This window comes from Lutra lutra, chromosome 7 (assembly GCF_902655055.1).
Source record: "Lutra lutra chromosome 7, mLutLut1.2, whole genome shotgun sequence".
In the NCBI taxonomy this organism is placed as follows: Eukaryota; Metazoa; Chordata; class Mammalia; order Carnivora; family Mustelidae; genus Lutra; species Lutra lutra.
Genome location: NC_062284.1, coordinates 50,985,600 through 51,003,170, shown reverse-complemented (window position 1 = coordinate 51,003,170; position 17,571 = coordinate 50,985,600). Strand labels below are relative to the sequence as shown.

At 43.1% G+C, this 17,571-nt stretch overlaps 1 protein-coding gene and 4 non-coding genes across 5 annotated transcripts; 2 read left to right on the top strand and 3 right to left on the bottom strand.

The window, feature by feature from the left end:
• The first annotated feature begins 3,354 nt into the window (after positions 1 to 3,354).
• Positions 3,355 to 3,436, top strand: TRNAL-UAG (transfer RNA leucine (anticodon UAG)). Its single transcript has one exon. It is a non-coding gene; the product is annotated as a tRNA-Leu (tRNA).
• Positions 3,437 to 6,595: 3,159 nt separating this feature from the next.
• On the bottom strand, positions 6,596 to 6,686 carry TRNAY-GUA (transfer RNA tyrosine (anticodon GUA)). The gene is given in 2 exon segments: positions 6,596 to 6,631; positions 6,650 to 6,686. It is a non-coding gene; the product is annotated as a tRNA-Tyr (tRNA).
• A 669-nt stretch (positions 6,687 to 7,355) lies between these two features.
• TRNAT-UGU (transfer RNA threonine (anticodon UGU)) lies at positions 7,356 to 7,428 on the bottom strand. The gene has a single exon. It is a non-coding gene; the product is annotated as a tRNA-Thr (tRNA).
• Positions 7,429 to 9,016: 1,588 nt separating this feature from the next.
• TRNAP-UGG (transfer RNA proline (anticodon UGG)) lies at positions 9,017 to 9,088 on the top strand. The gene has a single exon. It is a non-coding gene; the product is annotated as a tRNA-Pro (tRNA).
• A 7,198-nt stretch (positions 9,089 to 16,286) lies between these two features.
• Positions 16,287 to 17,282, bottom strand: LOC125103863 (olfactory receptor 6S1). The gene has a single exon (XM_047735782.1). It carries the CDS (start codon positions 17,280 to 17,282, stop codon positions 16,287 to 16,289), a length of 996 nt encoding a protein of 331 aa, XP_047591738.1.
• Positions 17,283 to 17,571: the final 289 nt, after the last annotated feature.

Below are 17,571 nucleotides of genomic sequence, written 5' to 3'. Positions count from 1 at the left end.
TCCCCGACAGCTTTCTCCTCCAGCCCTGCTTGCTGTTTCTCCTCCTCTCTTACTCTCCTGTTGCATTCTTGGCTCCTCTTACCTTTTTCTAGACTCTGTTTCCTCATCCTCATCCTGCCACAACTCGGCAAGCTCACTTCTATTCCCTGTATGGACTGATTTCTTCCGTATAACCCATACACTGCTTGTCACACATCTAAAAGGAATTTAAAATGCTCAAAGGATCATTCCAAGAGGAGAAGCCAAGGGTAACAACCATGGGCCTGATGTTGTTTTTTGTCTCTTGTTCACAGAGAGCATCTTCAGAGGCAGGCTCCTCACTCTTCTCACAGGATAAATAAACAGACCCTATCTACATACAGTCTATTCCCTACCCCTGAAGTTTGTCTCAGGATCTTGCATCTACCTCTCTCATTCTTCCAGCCACGCACTGCCCTCAGCTCACTTGGGTTGGTCTGACTTAGGACCCCATTCCAGTAGTCCCTTCCAGAGAACAACATCAAAAAGGCATGTTCCAGAGTGCTCTGGACAATTAGAAATTCTTGACTTCTAACTTGACCCCTACTAGCGATCCTAGGATTGTTCTTAATCATTTTTCTCTTTACTTGTCTCTGTTTCTTCCATTTTCCCTCAACTCTTTGTTTTGCAAAATTTTAACTCTAGTGTGGAAATAAATGAAGACCAACTAAATGACAACAAGAACAGGCTATTTATTCAGAGTTTGCTATCGCAAGGACGTCAGCTGTCACCACTTGAGTTTCGGCAGAGACTCAAAGTCACACAGAGAAGTGGGAAAGCTTTATAGTGGAAAAAAGGAAGGTTTCAGGTGGGCCTTGACTGAAGGCTGTTGGCATGGGGGAAGCTGTAGACAATCGATCTAGAATCAGGGTATCCCTCTCTGATTGGTTAGGGGTCCAACATAGGATCCATTTCTTCAAGGGTATAGACCAAGTCTCCTCTCTCCACTGAAGGATCCAGAGAGTTCAAGGAAATATCAGCATCCCATGATATAACGGAGCTCTGCTGTAATGACTAGGTTTTTTCCTGTTGACTGGTTCTTTTTCTGGCCTGATCAAGAAGGGCTCAGGTCACTTCCATCTTACGAGAATCTCTGTTTTTGTTGCTTTAGTTTAAACCTTGTTACACAAACTGTGGTTTATTCAAATGTGTATGTGCCCTAACATACACAAACACAAGTATGCCTGTGTAATCACATCTGAAGATCTCATCAGAAGTGTCAATAAGACTTTCCCAGACCTATCCATAGACCCTGAGTTTCTTGTGGGGCTCAGTAGGAGGCATAATACTTCAACTGACATTTTAATTTTTAAAACTTGTTTTAATAATTATTTTAAATAGACTCCTTGCTCCACCTGGGGCTTGAATTCACCAGCCTGAGATCAAGGGTGCTCCACCCACCAAACCAGCCAGGCCCCCTCAACCGATATTTTAAATATTTGTTCTCTCCCTTCCCATTTCCGCCCCACTTCTTTCAAGTCATTAAAAAGCCCCAGGTTCTTTTCTCCCTTTTGGACTGATGCTTCCTTATCTTACTGAGGTGGTTACACATAACTTCTGGGTTCTCTCCAAGTTGAGATTAGCACCAGTCTTCCCACATCAGTCTTTCAAAAGTGGCAAAGACTTCTGTGTAGTGCTGAAGGCAGTCAGCTCACACTGGCTTTCTTCTGAGGATTCTGAAACACAAAGTGAAATTTCTTAGAAGTCATACCCTTCAGCCAAAAGGGCTGGCTACAGGTATTTGAATCCCTCTGCCTCCAGTGTGTAGGACCCAGAAGCCACACCTTCGACCATTCCGGTAGACTGGATGGTGCCCATTGGTCTTCACTGCTGACAACTTCCAAGCCTGTGCTTGGCTCCTGACTCTGGGAGATTCTGGAGAGAAAAAGAACTTGGTTGGAGCTTAAGGGTGGACACCCATGTCTGCCCGGGGAGCTCAGAGTGCCCATGAACTAGAACTAGAGAGGGAGAAAGCAGGAGGCAAAAAGGCAGCACTTACTATATTGTCAGCAAGGAGGGGTCGGGTGCTGTAGGGGTGGAGGTGGCAGGATGGAGGGGGTATGGCCCAGCAGGCAGCGAGCCTGGCGGGGGATGGGATGCTGATGGGAAGCCCAAGAAGACTCCGCCTCTAATCCCGGTGGGTCCAGGCCCTTTCCTTCGAGCAACTCAACCTTCTCCTGGCCCCAATTCTGCGCCTGGGTCTACAGCCACCAGATGCTCCCTGCGCCCTATTTCCAAGCAGCTTTTCTGGAACGTCTTTTCTGTTCGTCACCCCCTCCCATAGCAGCGAGGACAGGAGCTAGCAGGACCTTCGCTCCGTGAAGATCCCTGGAAGAACAGCTTTTTCTCTTTCAGCGCACACCCAGCGTACCCCCTTAGGCCACCAGGACTTGGGAAAAGACCTCAGAGAGCCCTCAGGCAAGGAGAAGCAGGAGGTGGGAGAGGGGGGAGAGGGGCCTTTGAAGATCGGAAACGTAGACTCCTGGGAGAATTTCTGGCTCCAGAGACCCAGAAATGGCCAACCAGAAATAGCAAAAATATGAATACAGTTAAGACAGCATCCAGGGCTTTGGGCAGAGTAGAGTTCATGGACGGGTAAAGAGATCCCACTTTGGGTCAGGACAATGCAGGTATCACTCATGAAACTTTTTCCTAGCTTTCCCTCCTCTCTTCTCAAAAGAAAGCGCATGGCGCTAGCGGATTCTGGACCCAAGGGAAGCCCGGAACCCACCCCTTTCTAGGTTGGGGACGCTTCTGGAATGAAACCTCCCTTTCCCAGGAGAGGGGTCATTTTGGTCCCTATCTAAGGGAAACGGTTCGGGTAGGACAGCGTACGGTGGTTACTGACTACGATGGCCCCAACTGGACCCAGTCTCTCCATTCTGACTGAACCTGGAGGAGAAGGCGACCAGGGAGTTCCCCGGGAATGCGGTGGCAGGCTGGCCTCCTGCTGGATCTGAACTCAGATCTGAGACTCAGCCACAAACTAATGACTCAACAGCAAGTAGCTCCTTATTCAATCTTCTTTAATTACCTGTAATAAGTTGCCGGTGGGATTTTTATTTTTTTCTGCGTCTTATTGCCTAGGTTAAAGAAAAGGTAGAGATCTCTCAAGGACGTTCACGCTGATAATCGCTGACTACCTTGTGGCTCACTTTCCAGGCGGGTGAGGATAGGATGATTCCTCCTTTTCTGTATTTACTCAGATCTGTAGGGATGAATGAAAACGCTGCGGGGAACCCTACTAACCATGAAGGAAAAGATTGGAATTTTGAGCCTGCAGGCTGGGATGGGTAAATAACTTAGAGATGGGGGGAATAAAGCTCTATGACAGTTGGTAGTGTGGCCGAGCGGTCTAAGGCGCTGGATTTAGGCTCCAGTCTCTTCGGAGGCGTGGGTTCGAATCCCACCGCTGCCATTGCTGCATTTTAATCTAGCCACAAATCCCTAAACTCTGTTCTTTGTTAGAAGGAAGTTCGAAGAAGACTATGTACTATGTTTGAAATTCCTCTTCCCCATCGGAAAGTTCCTAGCTGACACTGATTTCTCTATTTGAACGTCAAACTACCTTGGTTTACTGCTTCAGATTCTCCTGCTCTTCTGATACTCCCTCCCAGGCTTAGTATTTGCACTGGGCTTTCCAAAAACTTGGGCTTTTGCGCTGCTTTTGTGTTCCCTCAATAGGGAACGTTTTTGGTCTTCCTCTTCTAAAATCCACACTCACACTGGTTCATTCTTATGAGGTGGCTTAGTCATCATCTGGTCAGGAAGACTTCCCAGAAATTGCCTTCCCAGCCCCCCCATCAGTCCACCACTGACACTCATTTAAGAGTGCGGCTCTATACTCTGAGAAACAACCTGCACAGACTTGATTTTTGTTCTAATTACATTACTTTTGTAACTGAATATGATGAATTAGAAACCCAATACTTCCCAGCCTTCAAGATCTCACTCAGGCATCATTGCTCCATGGGATGGTGTTGGGTAGGTAAACAGCTGTTTTTTTTTTTTTTTTTTTTAAATTCCTATAACTTCTTTTTTTTTTTTTAAGATTTTTTTTTTTAATTTATTTGACAGAAATCACAAGTAAGCAGAGAGGCAGGCAGAGAGAGAGGAGGAAGCAGGCTCCCCGCTGAGCAGAAAGCCCGATGTGGGGCTCAAACCCAAGACCTGGGATCATGTCCTGAGCCGAAGGCAGCGGCTTAACCCACTGAGGCACCCAGGCGCCCCGGTAAACAGCTGTTTTGAATTTGACTTTGCAGGTGGGCTTATAAGCTGATTCTTGACTGACTCCTTACATAGGGCCCAGGGAGTGTGTGCTGTGAATGGTGTTGGCTTAGCCACTCCCCAGTTCCTTCCAGGTGGATCTACTTATCTTGGAGACTGTCCAGGTCTCTAAACCACTCAACTGCAATATCTGTGCAGAACCTGACTCCGAGCACGAAAGAGGAGAGGATATACTCAGGGACTGCTTGGTGGTGTCCTCTTAAAAGGGTTATCCCACTGCAATTTTCAGCCATTTACAGCCCCTGTTCCTTGCAGTCCTACTCCTGGATTTGAGCAGGCAGCTCCCCTGGAGAAGGTAGAGGAACTTCCTAGGAGTGTCATGAGGAATGAATGAAATAAAGGGAGGAGGGACTAGGACTCTGCAAGAAACAAGGTCTTGGGGTTTTTCACGTCACTTTTTGATTGTGCCTTCCTTTTTATGACATTTCCCCTCATCGTTCAAAATCCTCTTCCCTGTTCTCCCAGGCCCCCTTCATTTCACTTCAATGACTCCTCTTTGATGTTCCCTTCCTTTTCACCCACCTCTCACTAAGAAAATCATGGGCACCTAAGGTTTTCACAAAAGAGACCATATTTTTCTCAGAAATGGAGAGATTTCTCTCTTAGCCATGTGAGGATACAGTGACAAGTCAGCTGTCTACAAGCCAATAAGCAGGGCTTTGTCAGGCACCAATTCTGTCAGCATCTAGATCTTGGACTTCCCAGTCTCCAGAACTATGAGCAATACATTTTTGGTATAAGCTACAATGATATTTTTGTTAGACCATCCTGAACTGACCAAGACTAGAAGTTTTAGGTTCACAGCAAAATTGGGTAAGAAAATATAGAGTTCCTACCTACCTTCTCTCCCCCCTACCCACCGCATAGCCTCCTTCCCATCAAGACCTGCTGCACTAGTGAGATACATTTGTTACGATGAATGAGCCAACAATTATATATCATTATCAACTCAAGTCCACAGTTTACACGAGGATTTACTCTTTGTACTATGTACTTTATGGATTTTGACAACTGTATAATTACATATATCCACCATTACACTCTAGAATCATACAGAATAGTTTCACTGCCCTAAAAATTGTGCTCTGCCAATGCATCCCTCCCTGCCTTTAACCATTTGCAACCACTGATCTATTTACTGTCTCCATAATTTTGCATCTTTCAGATATGTAGTCTTTTCAGATTGGCTTCTTGCACTTAGTAATATGCATTTAAAGTTTCTCCCTATTATTTCATGGCTTGATGTCTCATTTTTTCTTAGTGCTGAATAAATATTCCATTTGTATCAATGTGCCACAGTTTATTGTGGTTTTTGTGTGGACATACCTTTCAACTCATTGAGGTAGTTACCTAGAACATGATTCCTGGGTTACATGATAAGAGTGTGTTTAGTTTTGTAAGAAAGTACTAAAATGTCTTCCACAGTGGCACGGAGTATGTTTCACCTTCATTTTGTAAAGGTAAAACACTTTTTTTAAATTAATGTAATGTATACACGTGATATATTTTGAAAGAAAAAATAAAAATATAAAAAATACAGATCACCTACAAATAAGTATATTTTACCATATTTCCTTTTTTCATGTAAAAATGATAAATTTATAGAAGTAGGATAGAATACTTGGCCAAACACTATCTTTTTTAAGGTTTCTGATTTATAATGCTCAGTGCCCTCCAGAAACAACATTCTACAAAGAATGTCCTTCTCACTACACCCTGGTCAGTATTAAATATTAAGCAACATTTTCTAATCCGGTGATGAAACAATATCCTCTCGTTTAAATCAGTATTTCTTCCTTATTAATGAAGGAACAGCTCCATATATATATATATATATATATATATATATATATATATATATATATTTAGACTTTTGCATTGCTTATTCTCTATTGTGTATTTATCCTTTCCAAGGGCGGACTTTCTAATGTGTTTTTCCTTAACCTCTGATTTCTCTAGCATACATTATTCGCGCTTATGAAAAAGTGTAGGTGTCTGGTGAGGTTGAGGGATGTTCCCTCACTATTTAATCAATTTAAACTGGCCCCAAAGTTTAGGAGGTAACAGATTCAAATCTAATACGAAAGCCATTAGTTTACATTTGCCAGGAAACCGAGTAAACTGAAGCACATCTACCGCATGATCGCAAAGAAGGTAAGTGAAGTTTCTTGGCAGACGGAAAGCCGCTCTCTTGTTGCCTGAAATTAGAATCTAAATGTTTCAGGTCATCCGATTGGGAGGATAAAACGTTCAGGAAGTTGAGTAGGAGACATCGTTAAAATAATGCACCTCCTTCGAGCCGGAATCGAACCAGCGACCTAAGGATGACAGCAACTGTTTCCTTCTACAGTCCTCCGCTCTACCAACTGAGCTATCGAAGGGCGCCGCATCGCTCTCTTGGTACAGATTTTTGTGGCTATAGTAAACAGCTGGTGAGACGTCTGGCCTCTTTGTATTTGCGATTCAGACGAAAATTGAAGCCCACCAAGTCCCCAGAGAGCCTTATCGATAACCAATCGAATCCCGGGGAGTAACCTGGGGAGTCAGACGCGGACTCTGAGTTTGAGAAAGTGAGCATGGAAGCAGGGCAGAAGCCGGGCAGAAGCCCGATGGGGGCGTATCCGCCCAGCTTCTGGACTACGCCGTCGATTTAACTCGAGAACCGGTGGCTGCAGAGGCACGGGAGAAACCCGGCGAAGAAACTCCCCACTTGGGAGGTGCGCAGGACTTCACGCCAACGGGGTCATGGCTGTCAATGGGCCTGCATTGCCCTGTTCCGCAAACAAGGAGGTGTAGACTCCTGCCACCCTCATTCTGTCTTCCAGCAGAGACTTGAGTAATCTGGTTCCTCTCCTGCTTACTGGAAGGTACAGACACCTCACTTTTCCCTCAGGATCACAGGAGCCCAGATTCTATGATCTTCTGTCCTGGATCTCCAGGATCTGATTTTCCCAGAAAGATCACACAGTGCTTTTTTTTTTTTTCCTCCAAGTTTGTTTCAATAAATGGACAAAAACGGAGAATAATGTGGGAAAATAATCAACCCCCACAGGCTCCAGCGAGATTTGAACTCACGACCCCTGGTTTACAAGACCAGTGCTCTAACCCCTGAGCTATGGAGCCACCTCACAACCCACTTTTTTAAGTGTTGAATCCCTTGTTTTAAAACTGGCCAATTGGCCTTTACATCTGAAGTTTAACAGACAATTCAGACTTGAAAGGAATTTGTTTTGAAAGAAGTACCCTCAAACAACGGAGTGACAAAGAACCGTGTTCTTGACTAGGCCTAAACTAGGATGTAAGCACCACAGTACATGCTCCTCAGCCTCAGTCCTGACAAGTCCCTGAGCTCTGGCCACAGCAGGGCCCAGAATGGAGGGAGGCCTGGGGTCAAGTGGGGTGGGGTGAAGGTGCCTTACAGAAGAGAAGGATGGAAGACATGGCAGCAGCCTCATTGTCTCCAATCTGCTTGGATTCATAAAATGAACCTCTCCAGGTCTTGTAGATTATGATTGGGGTGGTTTTATGCTTGTTTTGTTTTGTTTTTTTAAAGGGAGGTGACTTTCTCTAAACCCAGTTCATACCCTTCCCACCCTCAGAATTTGGCAGCTTCGAGAGGGTGAGGAGCCAAGGCATCCAGACCTCCCTCCCCCACTTCCCAGCCTATGGGCTGAATCAAGCTTGGCCACAATCAACCTGGGCCTAACATCCTCCAGGTCTCCTGAAGCTGACCTTGGCTAACCCTTTCCTCGGTCCTTTAACCCTCTCTGTTAACAACTTGGAGGGTGAGAGGCAACTCCTCTCTGGGCCCCCAAGCTCTTGTAAATGCCCAACTTGAAGTCCAGAACAAATAGAAAATGGCCACTCGCGGGAAGGGAACGCTCCTCTTCTCCTTTTCTCTCCTCTGGTAGGCGGCCCAGGAGTCTGGTGCCTGGTTCAGGAGATCCGATAGCCATTTACGGAGTCTGTACCCTATGCCAGGAACATGTTAGCCACAAGGGCAGACAATGTGACCAAGGCAGACAAGCCAGAGCCCAAGAACTTCGTTCCCCAAGCAGAAAGCCTTGCAGAGTAAGGACAAAGCCCTCCCTTCCCTCTCCACCCACCACCTTCTGGGTGATAGAGAAGCGGGGGTCCAGCCTTCTTTAAAAGAGGGTGTAGGAAGCAGGCAATTCTTCCCCGAGGTCACCTTCGGCTGGCCCATGAAGGGTACCTTAAATCCAGACCTAAAGCACAAAGTTTATTAAATAAGGCTGAAAGGAAACGGCCAAAGCATGTATCCAAGTGTTGAAAGAGGGAGGGAGAGCAGAGCAGGCTGAGCAGTGGTTCTAGGATTTGACCCCCATAGGGGCCATAGTGTCGAGGTCTTCCACTGGTCCTGGAGGTAACCTTTGCCTTTTAGTGAGGTGAGTGGTTCTTATTGTTCCTTTATCCTTACACCCCCGGTTGCCTGCAATGGTTCTGGTCCCAACCCTCTAAGCAGCCAGACCCCACCTCAGACGGGTCACGGACAGACTCGCAGCTCAGCGTGGGCTTCTTCATGAGCATTCCTACCTCCGGAACGGTGTGGGTCAGGTTCCTCCGAATGCTCATACTGATGTTTTGGGAGTCTGGAGGAAATCGCTGGGCTTACGAGCAGCATCAAAAACAGTGTGAGGCAGCTAATAGGATGAATGAACATTCTAAAAGAGGAAAACCCGCCTTCAGAGCCGGCTCGTTGGTCTAGTGGTATGATTCTCGCTTTGGGTGTGAGAGGTCCCGGGTTCAAATCCCGGACGAGCCCCGTTTTCTGTTTTTTTTTTTTTTTTTGGACACACCCCCCCCCCCTCCCCGCCTCCCGTTTAGAGCCAAATAAAGCCAACACGGCCCAAGTCTAAATGCACCTAGGCTGAGGACCGCTCCAGCCTGGACCCGTTTCGAGATCAGCTTCCGGGCAAGTCGCACCTTCTGTGGACCAATACAAGAACAACGAAGATGCCACCGCGAGCCAAGGGCTTCTTGAGATCGGGGTGCCGGGTGTGGCTTTGGCAGGCTCTTTGGTCAGGAATAGCTTGCCGCGGCGGTTCTTACCCAGGCACCTCGTGGGGGAAAAAAGCTAGTGCGCTTCTCACTAGGGCATTTCACACGGAGCAGAGTGGTACCCGGAGGTGTAGTAAGATCGCAGTGTCGGACCAGAATCCTCTGCCCGAGGCCAGGGTCCGCGGCAGCGATCCTTCCGCGGTGCGGGATCTAGACCCCCGCCCCGGGAGCCCCGAGCCCTGTGAGGAGAGAGACTGCGCTCACGGTTCCGGACACCGTTTACCCCACAGTCACAAGTGCCTTTTCGAGTAATTTAAAGTTGCGACCTGGGGACCCTTGAGCTCCAAAGGCTCAGACATCCATTCCACACAAAGAGAGCCCAACTGAATATTTTCCAAGACTCCGTATAACATAGTGAAAGTCGTCCTGCCATTTCTAGCAAGAATCTACCAGACCCTTTAGTGCTCTTTGATTGCTTAACTGGAACACCAGCGGGCAGCAGTGTGAGGTGTCTACCTGAAACCTTACAGTGTGGTTGTAGATTCTGGTTTGTAGAAGGTAGCCCAAACCTGTGAACTGCTGGAATGATAGGCCTTCAAATTTGTTTACCTTCCGAACCTGCTTGTACAAGGGGAACCTTTGACTGAATTTCTGATTCACTCTGTCTTATTTGTCCTTAAGGAGGTTCCGATCTTGGAAAGATTACGTGGCCAGGCAAGAATGGAGGGTTTGGTGATTGGTGATTGGAAGGAGGGAAAAGAGAGGGTAGAATCTGCCAGGATGCCCTGCCTATTTGGTTGTCCCGCCAGAAATGTGATATATCTAACCTGGGCTTTTTATGTGTTGGATGTGTTTGCTACTGGGAAATGCACAGTCCTGGGGTTCAGGAGAACGATTCAAATGAAAGAAAGGAATTTTAAGAATGAAAAACGGGTAATTGTATGTATGGTGACAAGATGGGAGCTACACTTGTGGTGAACACAACATAATGTATAGACTTATTGAATCTCTATGTTGTACACCTGAAACTAATGGAACATTGTGCGTCAACTACAATTAAAACAAAACAAAACAAAACACACAAGATGGTGGTTAACATTGCTTTGGAGAAAAATACACAGGAAAGAGCATGCACAGAGAAAGAATTTAAGGACAGGCCCTGTGTGTAAAAAGTTGAGAATGGAATCCAATGAGTGGAGGAACTGGAAAAGGAAGCATCATGGCAGTTACTTGTCCTGACAGCCGATTTGATTCCTCAGGGGCTGCTGACAGCCTTTACCAGCATTTAAAGCAGGAAATGTAAGGAAGATGGCAGGGGTGGGTTGAAGAATGAGGGGAAGGTGTGGACACATAGGTAAAGAATTCTTTGTAGGAGCTTGGCTATGAAGAGGAAGACCTAGACCTTTCACATTTAGCTCAAAGTTCTCAGGGTTGTTCACGATTATTTAGTGGGTCCTTTCTTTCCCTGCCCTCAAGATAAGGCAGAGGTTTCGGGGGGTATCAAGGACTCTCAGGGGTTTTTATAACCAGCACAGATGAAAGTGGCGCCATTACTCCTCTTATTGCCATGGTAGGAGACAGGAATACTGGCTGGGCTTACAATCAAGACAGGAAGAACTCTGCAGCATTTGAAGAAAGGCACAGAGGCGCAAATTAAAGGGAACTAGCTCATGGCCTGAGGAGGGAGGTGAAAGAAGGGAAGCCAGTTCTGAAAAGCAGAAATAGGTTTATGATCATCTTAGGTGGGAGAGAGGTATGGGTTTCAGGACCCAAATAATGGTTATATTGTCAGAAGTTCTTAAGGGTCTGATTAAGTCTATCTGTTGTTGACTCTTAAGAGTCCTGGTTGCTTGTGGTTGTTTTATTGGTAGTATAACGGTTTTTTAAACAATATTGATTATGGGAGCTGATGTGGGCCTTTAATACTCTACACTATTAACAACGTGGCACCACTGCTTTGAATCATGCAAAAGGGTCCCTGGTAAATCACTAGTGATCGTGGCTTTTTGACCCTTATCCAGCCCTTATGTCATCTGTCCTTTCAAAAATCAATGTGATGAGATTTTGCTGTGTTCCAAATTACTAGGTACTCTTCTTATTGGCAAAAAACAGACTCAGGTAGAACCCAGTCTCTGTCTTCAAGGCATTTTTCAAAATAATGGGGAAACAGGGAAAATGGTGTCAATTGCCAGAAAAAGTATATCATTTAGGATTCTTAGTAGAAACAGTATAAGTTATGAAGCCTAAAATGTATTATAGGAATTATTGATACAATTCACCCATTTAAAATGTACACGTGAATTTTTTTTAGAATATTTGCAGATTTGTACCACCATCAAAATCAATTTTACAGTGTTTTCATCACTTCAGAAATAGCCCTTTTACCCCATAGAAGTCACTCTTCATTTTCTCCCACCCCTCTTCTGCAGCCCAGGCAACTACTACTCTACTTTCTCGCTATATAGATTTGACTATTCTGGATATTTCATGTGAGTAGAATCATACAATACATAGTGTTTTGTGACTGGCTTCTTTCACTTAGCATTATTTTTTTTTAAGACCTTATTTATTTATTTGACAGGGGGAGAGAGAGAGAGAGAGAGAGAGATCACAAGTAGACAGAGAGGCAGAGAGAGAGAGGGGGAAGCAGGCTCCCCGCTGAGCAGCTCTCATCAGCTCCCCCTGATGTGGGGCTCGATCCCTGGACCCTGAGACCATGACCCGAGCCGAAGGCAGAGGCTTAACCCACTGAGCCACCCAGACACCCAGCATTATGTTTTTAAGGTTCATCCATCCAGTATTTATCAGTACCTCATTGCTTTGTGTCAAGTAATAGTCTGTTGAATGGGTATACCACATTTTATTCATCCATTCATCAGTTGGTGGGCACTTGAGTTGTTTCCACTTTTTGGCATTAGAGTGCTGCTATGAATATGGCATACAAGTTTTTGTGAGGACACAAAATTTTTCATGTCTCCTGGGCATATACCTAGAAGTGGAATTGATGAGTCATATGTAACACTGCATTTAAGCTTTTGAGCAACTATCAGATTTTTCTAGAGAGGACATACTGATTTACCTTCCCACTAGAAGGGCATGAGTGTTCCATTTCTTTACATCTTCATCAGTACTTATAAATATCTTTTCCACTATAGCCATCTTAGTGGATACAAAGTGGTCTTTCATTGTGGTTTCATTTGATTTCCCTGAAGACTAATGATGTCAAGTTTCATGTATTTGTTGACTATTTCTATAACTTTGTATGTCTCTTCAGATCTTTGCTCGTTTTTAATTGAGTTGTGTTCTTTGTGTTTTTGAAAATAGATGTTTATATATATTCTGGATACAAGTCCTTTTTCAGATGTATGATTTGTAACTACTTCCTGCCATTCTGTGAGACGTCTTTTTCACGGTCTTGATAGTATCCTTTGAAGCCCCAAAATTTTTAATTATGATGAAGTGTCTTGTATGTGGTTGTTTTTGTTTGTTTGTTTGTTTTTGGATTGTGAGCTATGTTCAAGAGGGCTTTATCTAAGGGAGACTTGTACTATCTGTGCTGAGGCTGCGACCCTCTTGAGAGATGTATTCATTCTGCCCATGGGTGTTATTAACTGAGCATAATGCTTATATTAATGTATTAGCTTACAGTTTCCCAGATGACACAAATATTTGTAATGTTTTTTCATAATTCTTATTTTTTATTAAGTTTTTATTTTAATTCTAAAACAGTTAACCTACAGTCTTCTATTAGTTTCATTTGTACAATACAGTGACTCAACAATTCCATACATCACACAGTTCTCATCACAACAGGTACCCTCCTTGATCTCCATCACCTATTTCACCCATCTCCCTGCCCACCTCCCCTCTGGTAACCCCAGATGACACAAATTTTGTGTATGAAGTCAGAGAGAGCTTCAGTTAAGGATTCTTAAAGAAGACTTTTTCCTAGAAGCAGACAAATTTGTTGATTGTGGCAAGGGAAATTTTTTTTCTAGTCTACTGTTTCGCTGACAAAAAGTGTTCTAGCTGTACGTGAGAGATTCAGTTTCAAATAGTCACTGGAGTAAGCCTAATATGCAAATGAGTACTAACACCCAAACTGTTGCTTACTCGAGTTTAGCGTCTCTCTCAGGGCAGTGGCTATCATCTGCTCCTGAGTCTTTAATTCATTCAACAAATATTTCCTGGCCACATTCTATGAACCAGGCTCTGTTCTAGGTGTTTGAAATACATTCTTATTTTCAGCTTCCTCTTAATTTGTGATTTCTAAGAATAACTTTACAATTAGCTAATATTTAATAGCTTTATTAAAAAGGATACATCTGCAAAACAAAACAAAGTAGCTGGAAATGTGGTGAGAAAACCAAGCAAATGGAGTCCCAGGGGAAACAAAGAACAAAATGATTTTAAATAAGAGTCCAAGATCAATTATGCTGTTAACATTCAGATGAAGAGTAAACAATTCCTTATGGAATAGGAACTTGTAAAATAAGATTGAAAAAATAAAATTGAGGAAAAAAAAGAAAATTGCACATTGCTTCCTAGTACAATTTTTATTGTGATATTTCCATTCCTAATCACATTCAATTACCTAATATTTGCTCTTATGCTTTATTAGTAAAATATCACTTTGTCAGACCCACTTTTTTAAAATAAATTTAAAAAAATTTTAATAAACATATAATGTATTATTAGCCCCAGAGGTACAGGTCTGTGAATCACCAGGTTTACACACTTCACAGCACTCACCACAGCATATACCCTCCCCAATGTCCATAACCCCACCACCCTCTCCCTAGCCCTCTCCCCCCAGCCACCCTCAGTTTGTTTTGTGACATTGAGTGTCAGACCCACTTTTAAATCTTACAATGGTCTTATTATATTTTGACCTACAGATATATATATATATATGCATATATAATCTTTATTTTATTTTTATATATTAATATAACTATATATGTTAATATAATTTTATTATGTATGGTAACATCTATCATTTATATGGCCTGCCAGTTCCTTGGTGGCAGTGACCATATATGCCTCTCTCTCCTTACCAGCTTATTTCCCTGAACATTGTACTCGATAAACTTTTATTGAATTGAGTCCTGAGTAATTTCCTACAATAAGGTAATTTTGAAAATAGATGGTTTAACGTGCTTTATTGCCAAAATATGGGAGTGGTTATTTCCAAAAATATTATAAACTGTTATATGAATCCTTCTCCTTGGCCAATGTTGGGGATTGGCTTCAGATTTTTAGGCTCTGTGAAGGTAGGGAATTTTTAAAGCAATAGTTCATCTGCTCTCTGAGCAGCACTCTAAGTTCACTCCAGAAGTATTCTTTTTCCCTTTTAAACCACTGGTCATTCCTCCCATTCCTTTAGTTTTCACTCAAAAATACTTTGGGTATTGAAATGTTTCGTGTGTGTGTGTATTATTAATAAAATTAGATGAAAGCATTACTATTTCTGGTGCCCACTGAAGTTTTATGGCCATCTCTTTGCATGCTAATGCTCAGCTTGCCAGTTTTGCAGTAGTATTTTGAGGTTGATGTGCTGTCCATACTTGTATATATATAAGCATTGTCTCTCTGTATACAAACACACTATAACATGGGATCTATCCCCATTTAATGGATGATAGCTTCTGAAAACTTCTCTAACAAGAAAATACTAGAGAGGGTAAATCAGTTTTCCTACGATCTCCAATGTCATTTTGTAAACCTCTTTGTCATCCTTATTCCTTTGAATTATTATTTGTCTCTCAGTCTTATCCTCTAAAATCAAAGCTGCTGGAGGTGAAGAACCATTTCTTGCTCATCTTAGCACATATCAGCACATATCAAAGATATTTCACAGAACTTTGCTGAACAAATGAAAAAAAAGTGAACAAATAAATAAGTGAATATTTGTCCAGGATGTCCAAAGACCCCACAAATAGGAATCCTTACTACCTTTCAAATATCCAGTGAAGAACATAAAACATACCACAAAGTCTGGTTCCTGGATGGTACAACAACAGTTGGCATTCATAATTCTCTGATATTAAAGGTCCTCGTCCCATTTCCAATTTTACTAAAAACAAAACAAAATTGAACACAACAGATATAAGAATGTCAAAAGTGGACGAATGAAAGGTATGCAATCCGGTGAAAAAATGAGTGATGTCTTTAATTCATCTTTGTAATACAGTGAAAATTAGAAAACTACATTAAACGCTACTATTCATGAACTTTCTCTTGGATCTGCTTTTGCAAAGACACTTGGGATTGCTGTGGAAAAGTGAGTCCCTTATTCAATTTGCTTTACTTCTTTTCCACCTGAGAGTAAATGCAATGTTTCTCATAAAGTGTATATAAAAATACACAGATAATCCGTTTATTTTATTTTTATTGATTTTGAGGATTATAAGGAATTTTTTCTTATTATTCTTGATTTTCATAAACAACTGAAAGACTACTGAGAACTTTAATCAGTTTTTAACTTTTGGCAAGTTCCAAAACAGATCTTTTCCCAGAAAAATGCATATAAGATCAAACACATAAAATTTATTATTTTAAAATTAACAGGGCTTATAAATTTTTATTAACAGGGCTTATAAATTTTTTTTTACCCTCAAATTTTATTTAAATTCTAGTTAGGCAAAAAGTTTTCTGAAACCCATCCTTAGATTCCTTGGTGATCATGGACCCTTTAGCTTAAGATCTCACAGACTGGAGGATCTTATGATGTAATGATGGCATTGGTTATGATGTATCAATAATAATATGGATTTATAGATGAAATAGAATCAAGGAATTTTGATTGAAAGAGAAAGGCAGCCTTGATGATTTTGGAGTTCTTTTGTGGTTCCAGAATTTGGTCATTTGGTTATGTCCACCATGACCACAGGAAAGAGAGAGACAACAGAGAAGACTTAGACTCAAGATTGGAGTCAAGGGACTCAAGACTCCCTTCACTTTCACTTTACTGTTTTCCTATTGAAACTCTTAACAAGTAGAAGATCCCCTAGAAAGCCTGCTCCCACCTTCCTAAACATATCCTTCAGAGCTTCCTTGACTCGTTCATTGCGTAAGGCATAGATGAATGGATTCAGCAGTGGTGTCACAAATGTTGTTACCACGGTCACTGCCCAGTTAGTATCCACAGAGCCACTCTGTGATGGTCGAACATAGAGAAAAATGGCACTTCCATAGAAGAGGGTGACTACCATCAAGTGGGAGGTACAGGTAGAGAAAGCCTTCTGACGACCTGAAACAGAGGGGATGCGCAGGACAGCCAGCACTATGTGGCCATAGGACACAGCAGTAATCATCAATGAGGATACAATGACAAGAGAGGCCAGTACAAAGTCAGTTTCCTCCAGCTTCTTCGTGTTGGTGCACGCCAGGCGGAGCAGTGGGCCACTGTCACAGAAGAAGTGTTGCACTACAGCATCCTGTTCACAGAAGGGAAGTAAGGCCACAGCCACTGTGGGGCCAAGCACAGGAAAAAGTCCCCCCATCCAGCAGGCCAAAGCTACCCGAGAGCACACAGTGCCATTCATGAGCAAGGGGTAGTGCAGAGGGTGACAGATGGCCAGGTAGCGATCCACAGACATGACAGCCAACAGCAGGAACTCAGAGGCCCCAAGAAAGAAGTAAAAATAGAATTGAGTAATACATGCAGCAAAGGAAATAGTGTGTTGCCTTGAGAGGAAATTGCTCAGCATCTTGGGAATGATGACAGAAGTGAGAAAGATCTCTAGGCAGGACAGGTTCCCCAGAAAGAAGTACATGGGAGTCTGCAGGCGAGTATCAGCTCCTACTGCCCCAACGATCAACACATTGCCTGTTAGAGTCAGCAGATAGACAAGAAGGAAGACAGAAAACAGTTCTGCTTTTGTGTTGTTGAGATTTGGGAAACCTGCCAAGATGAACTCAGTCACACCACTGCTCTGATTCTTGCCTGGAGCCATTATCTTTCCCACCTGTGCGACAACAGGAACATGATCCAAGTGAGGACAATTTTCTCCAGAACAATCCTGAAACTTATTTTATTGTGATATGGCATACATATCCCCACTTTCTCCAATCCCTGTTAAGATCTGAAGAACCTGAGGTCCTCATCTAATTACTTTTAAAACTGGAGAAGATATTTCAGAAAGGGTAGCCAACACTTATGTATGAAAATGCCAGGAGCCTCCATTCTTAGGTCCTAAATGGTGAGCCTCATTTTTATAATAATGAGATCATTGACCAGATATC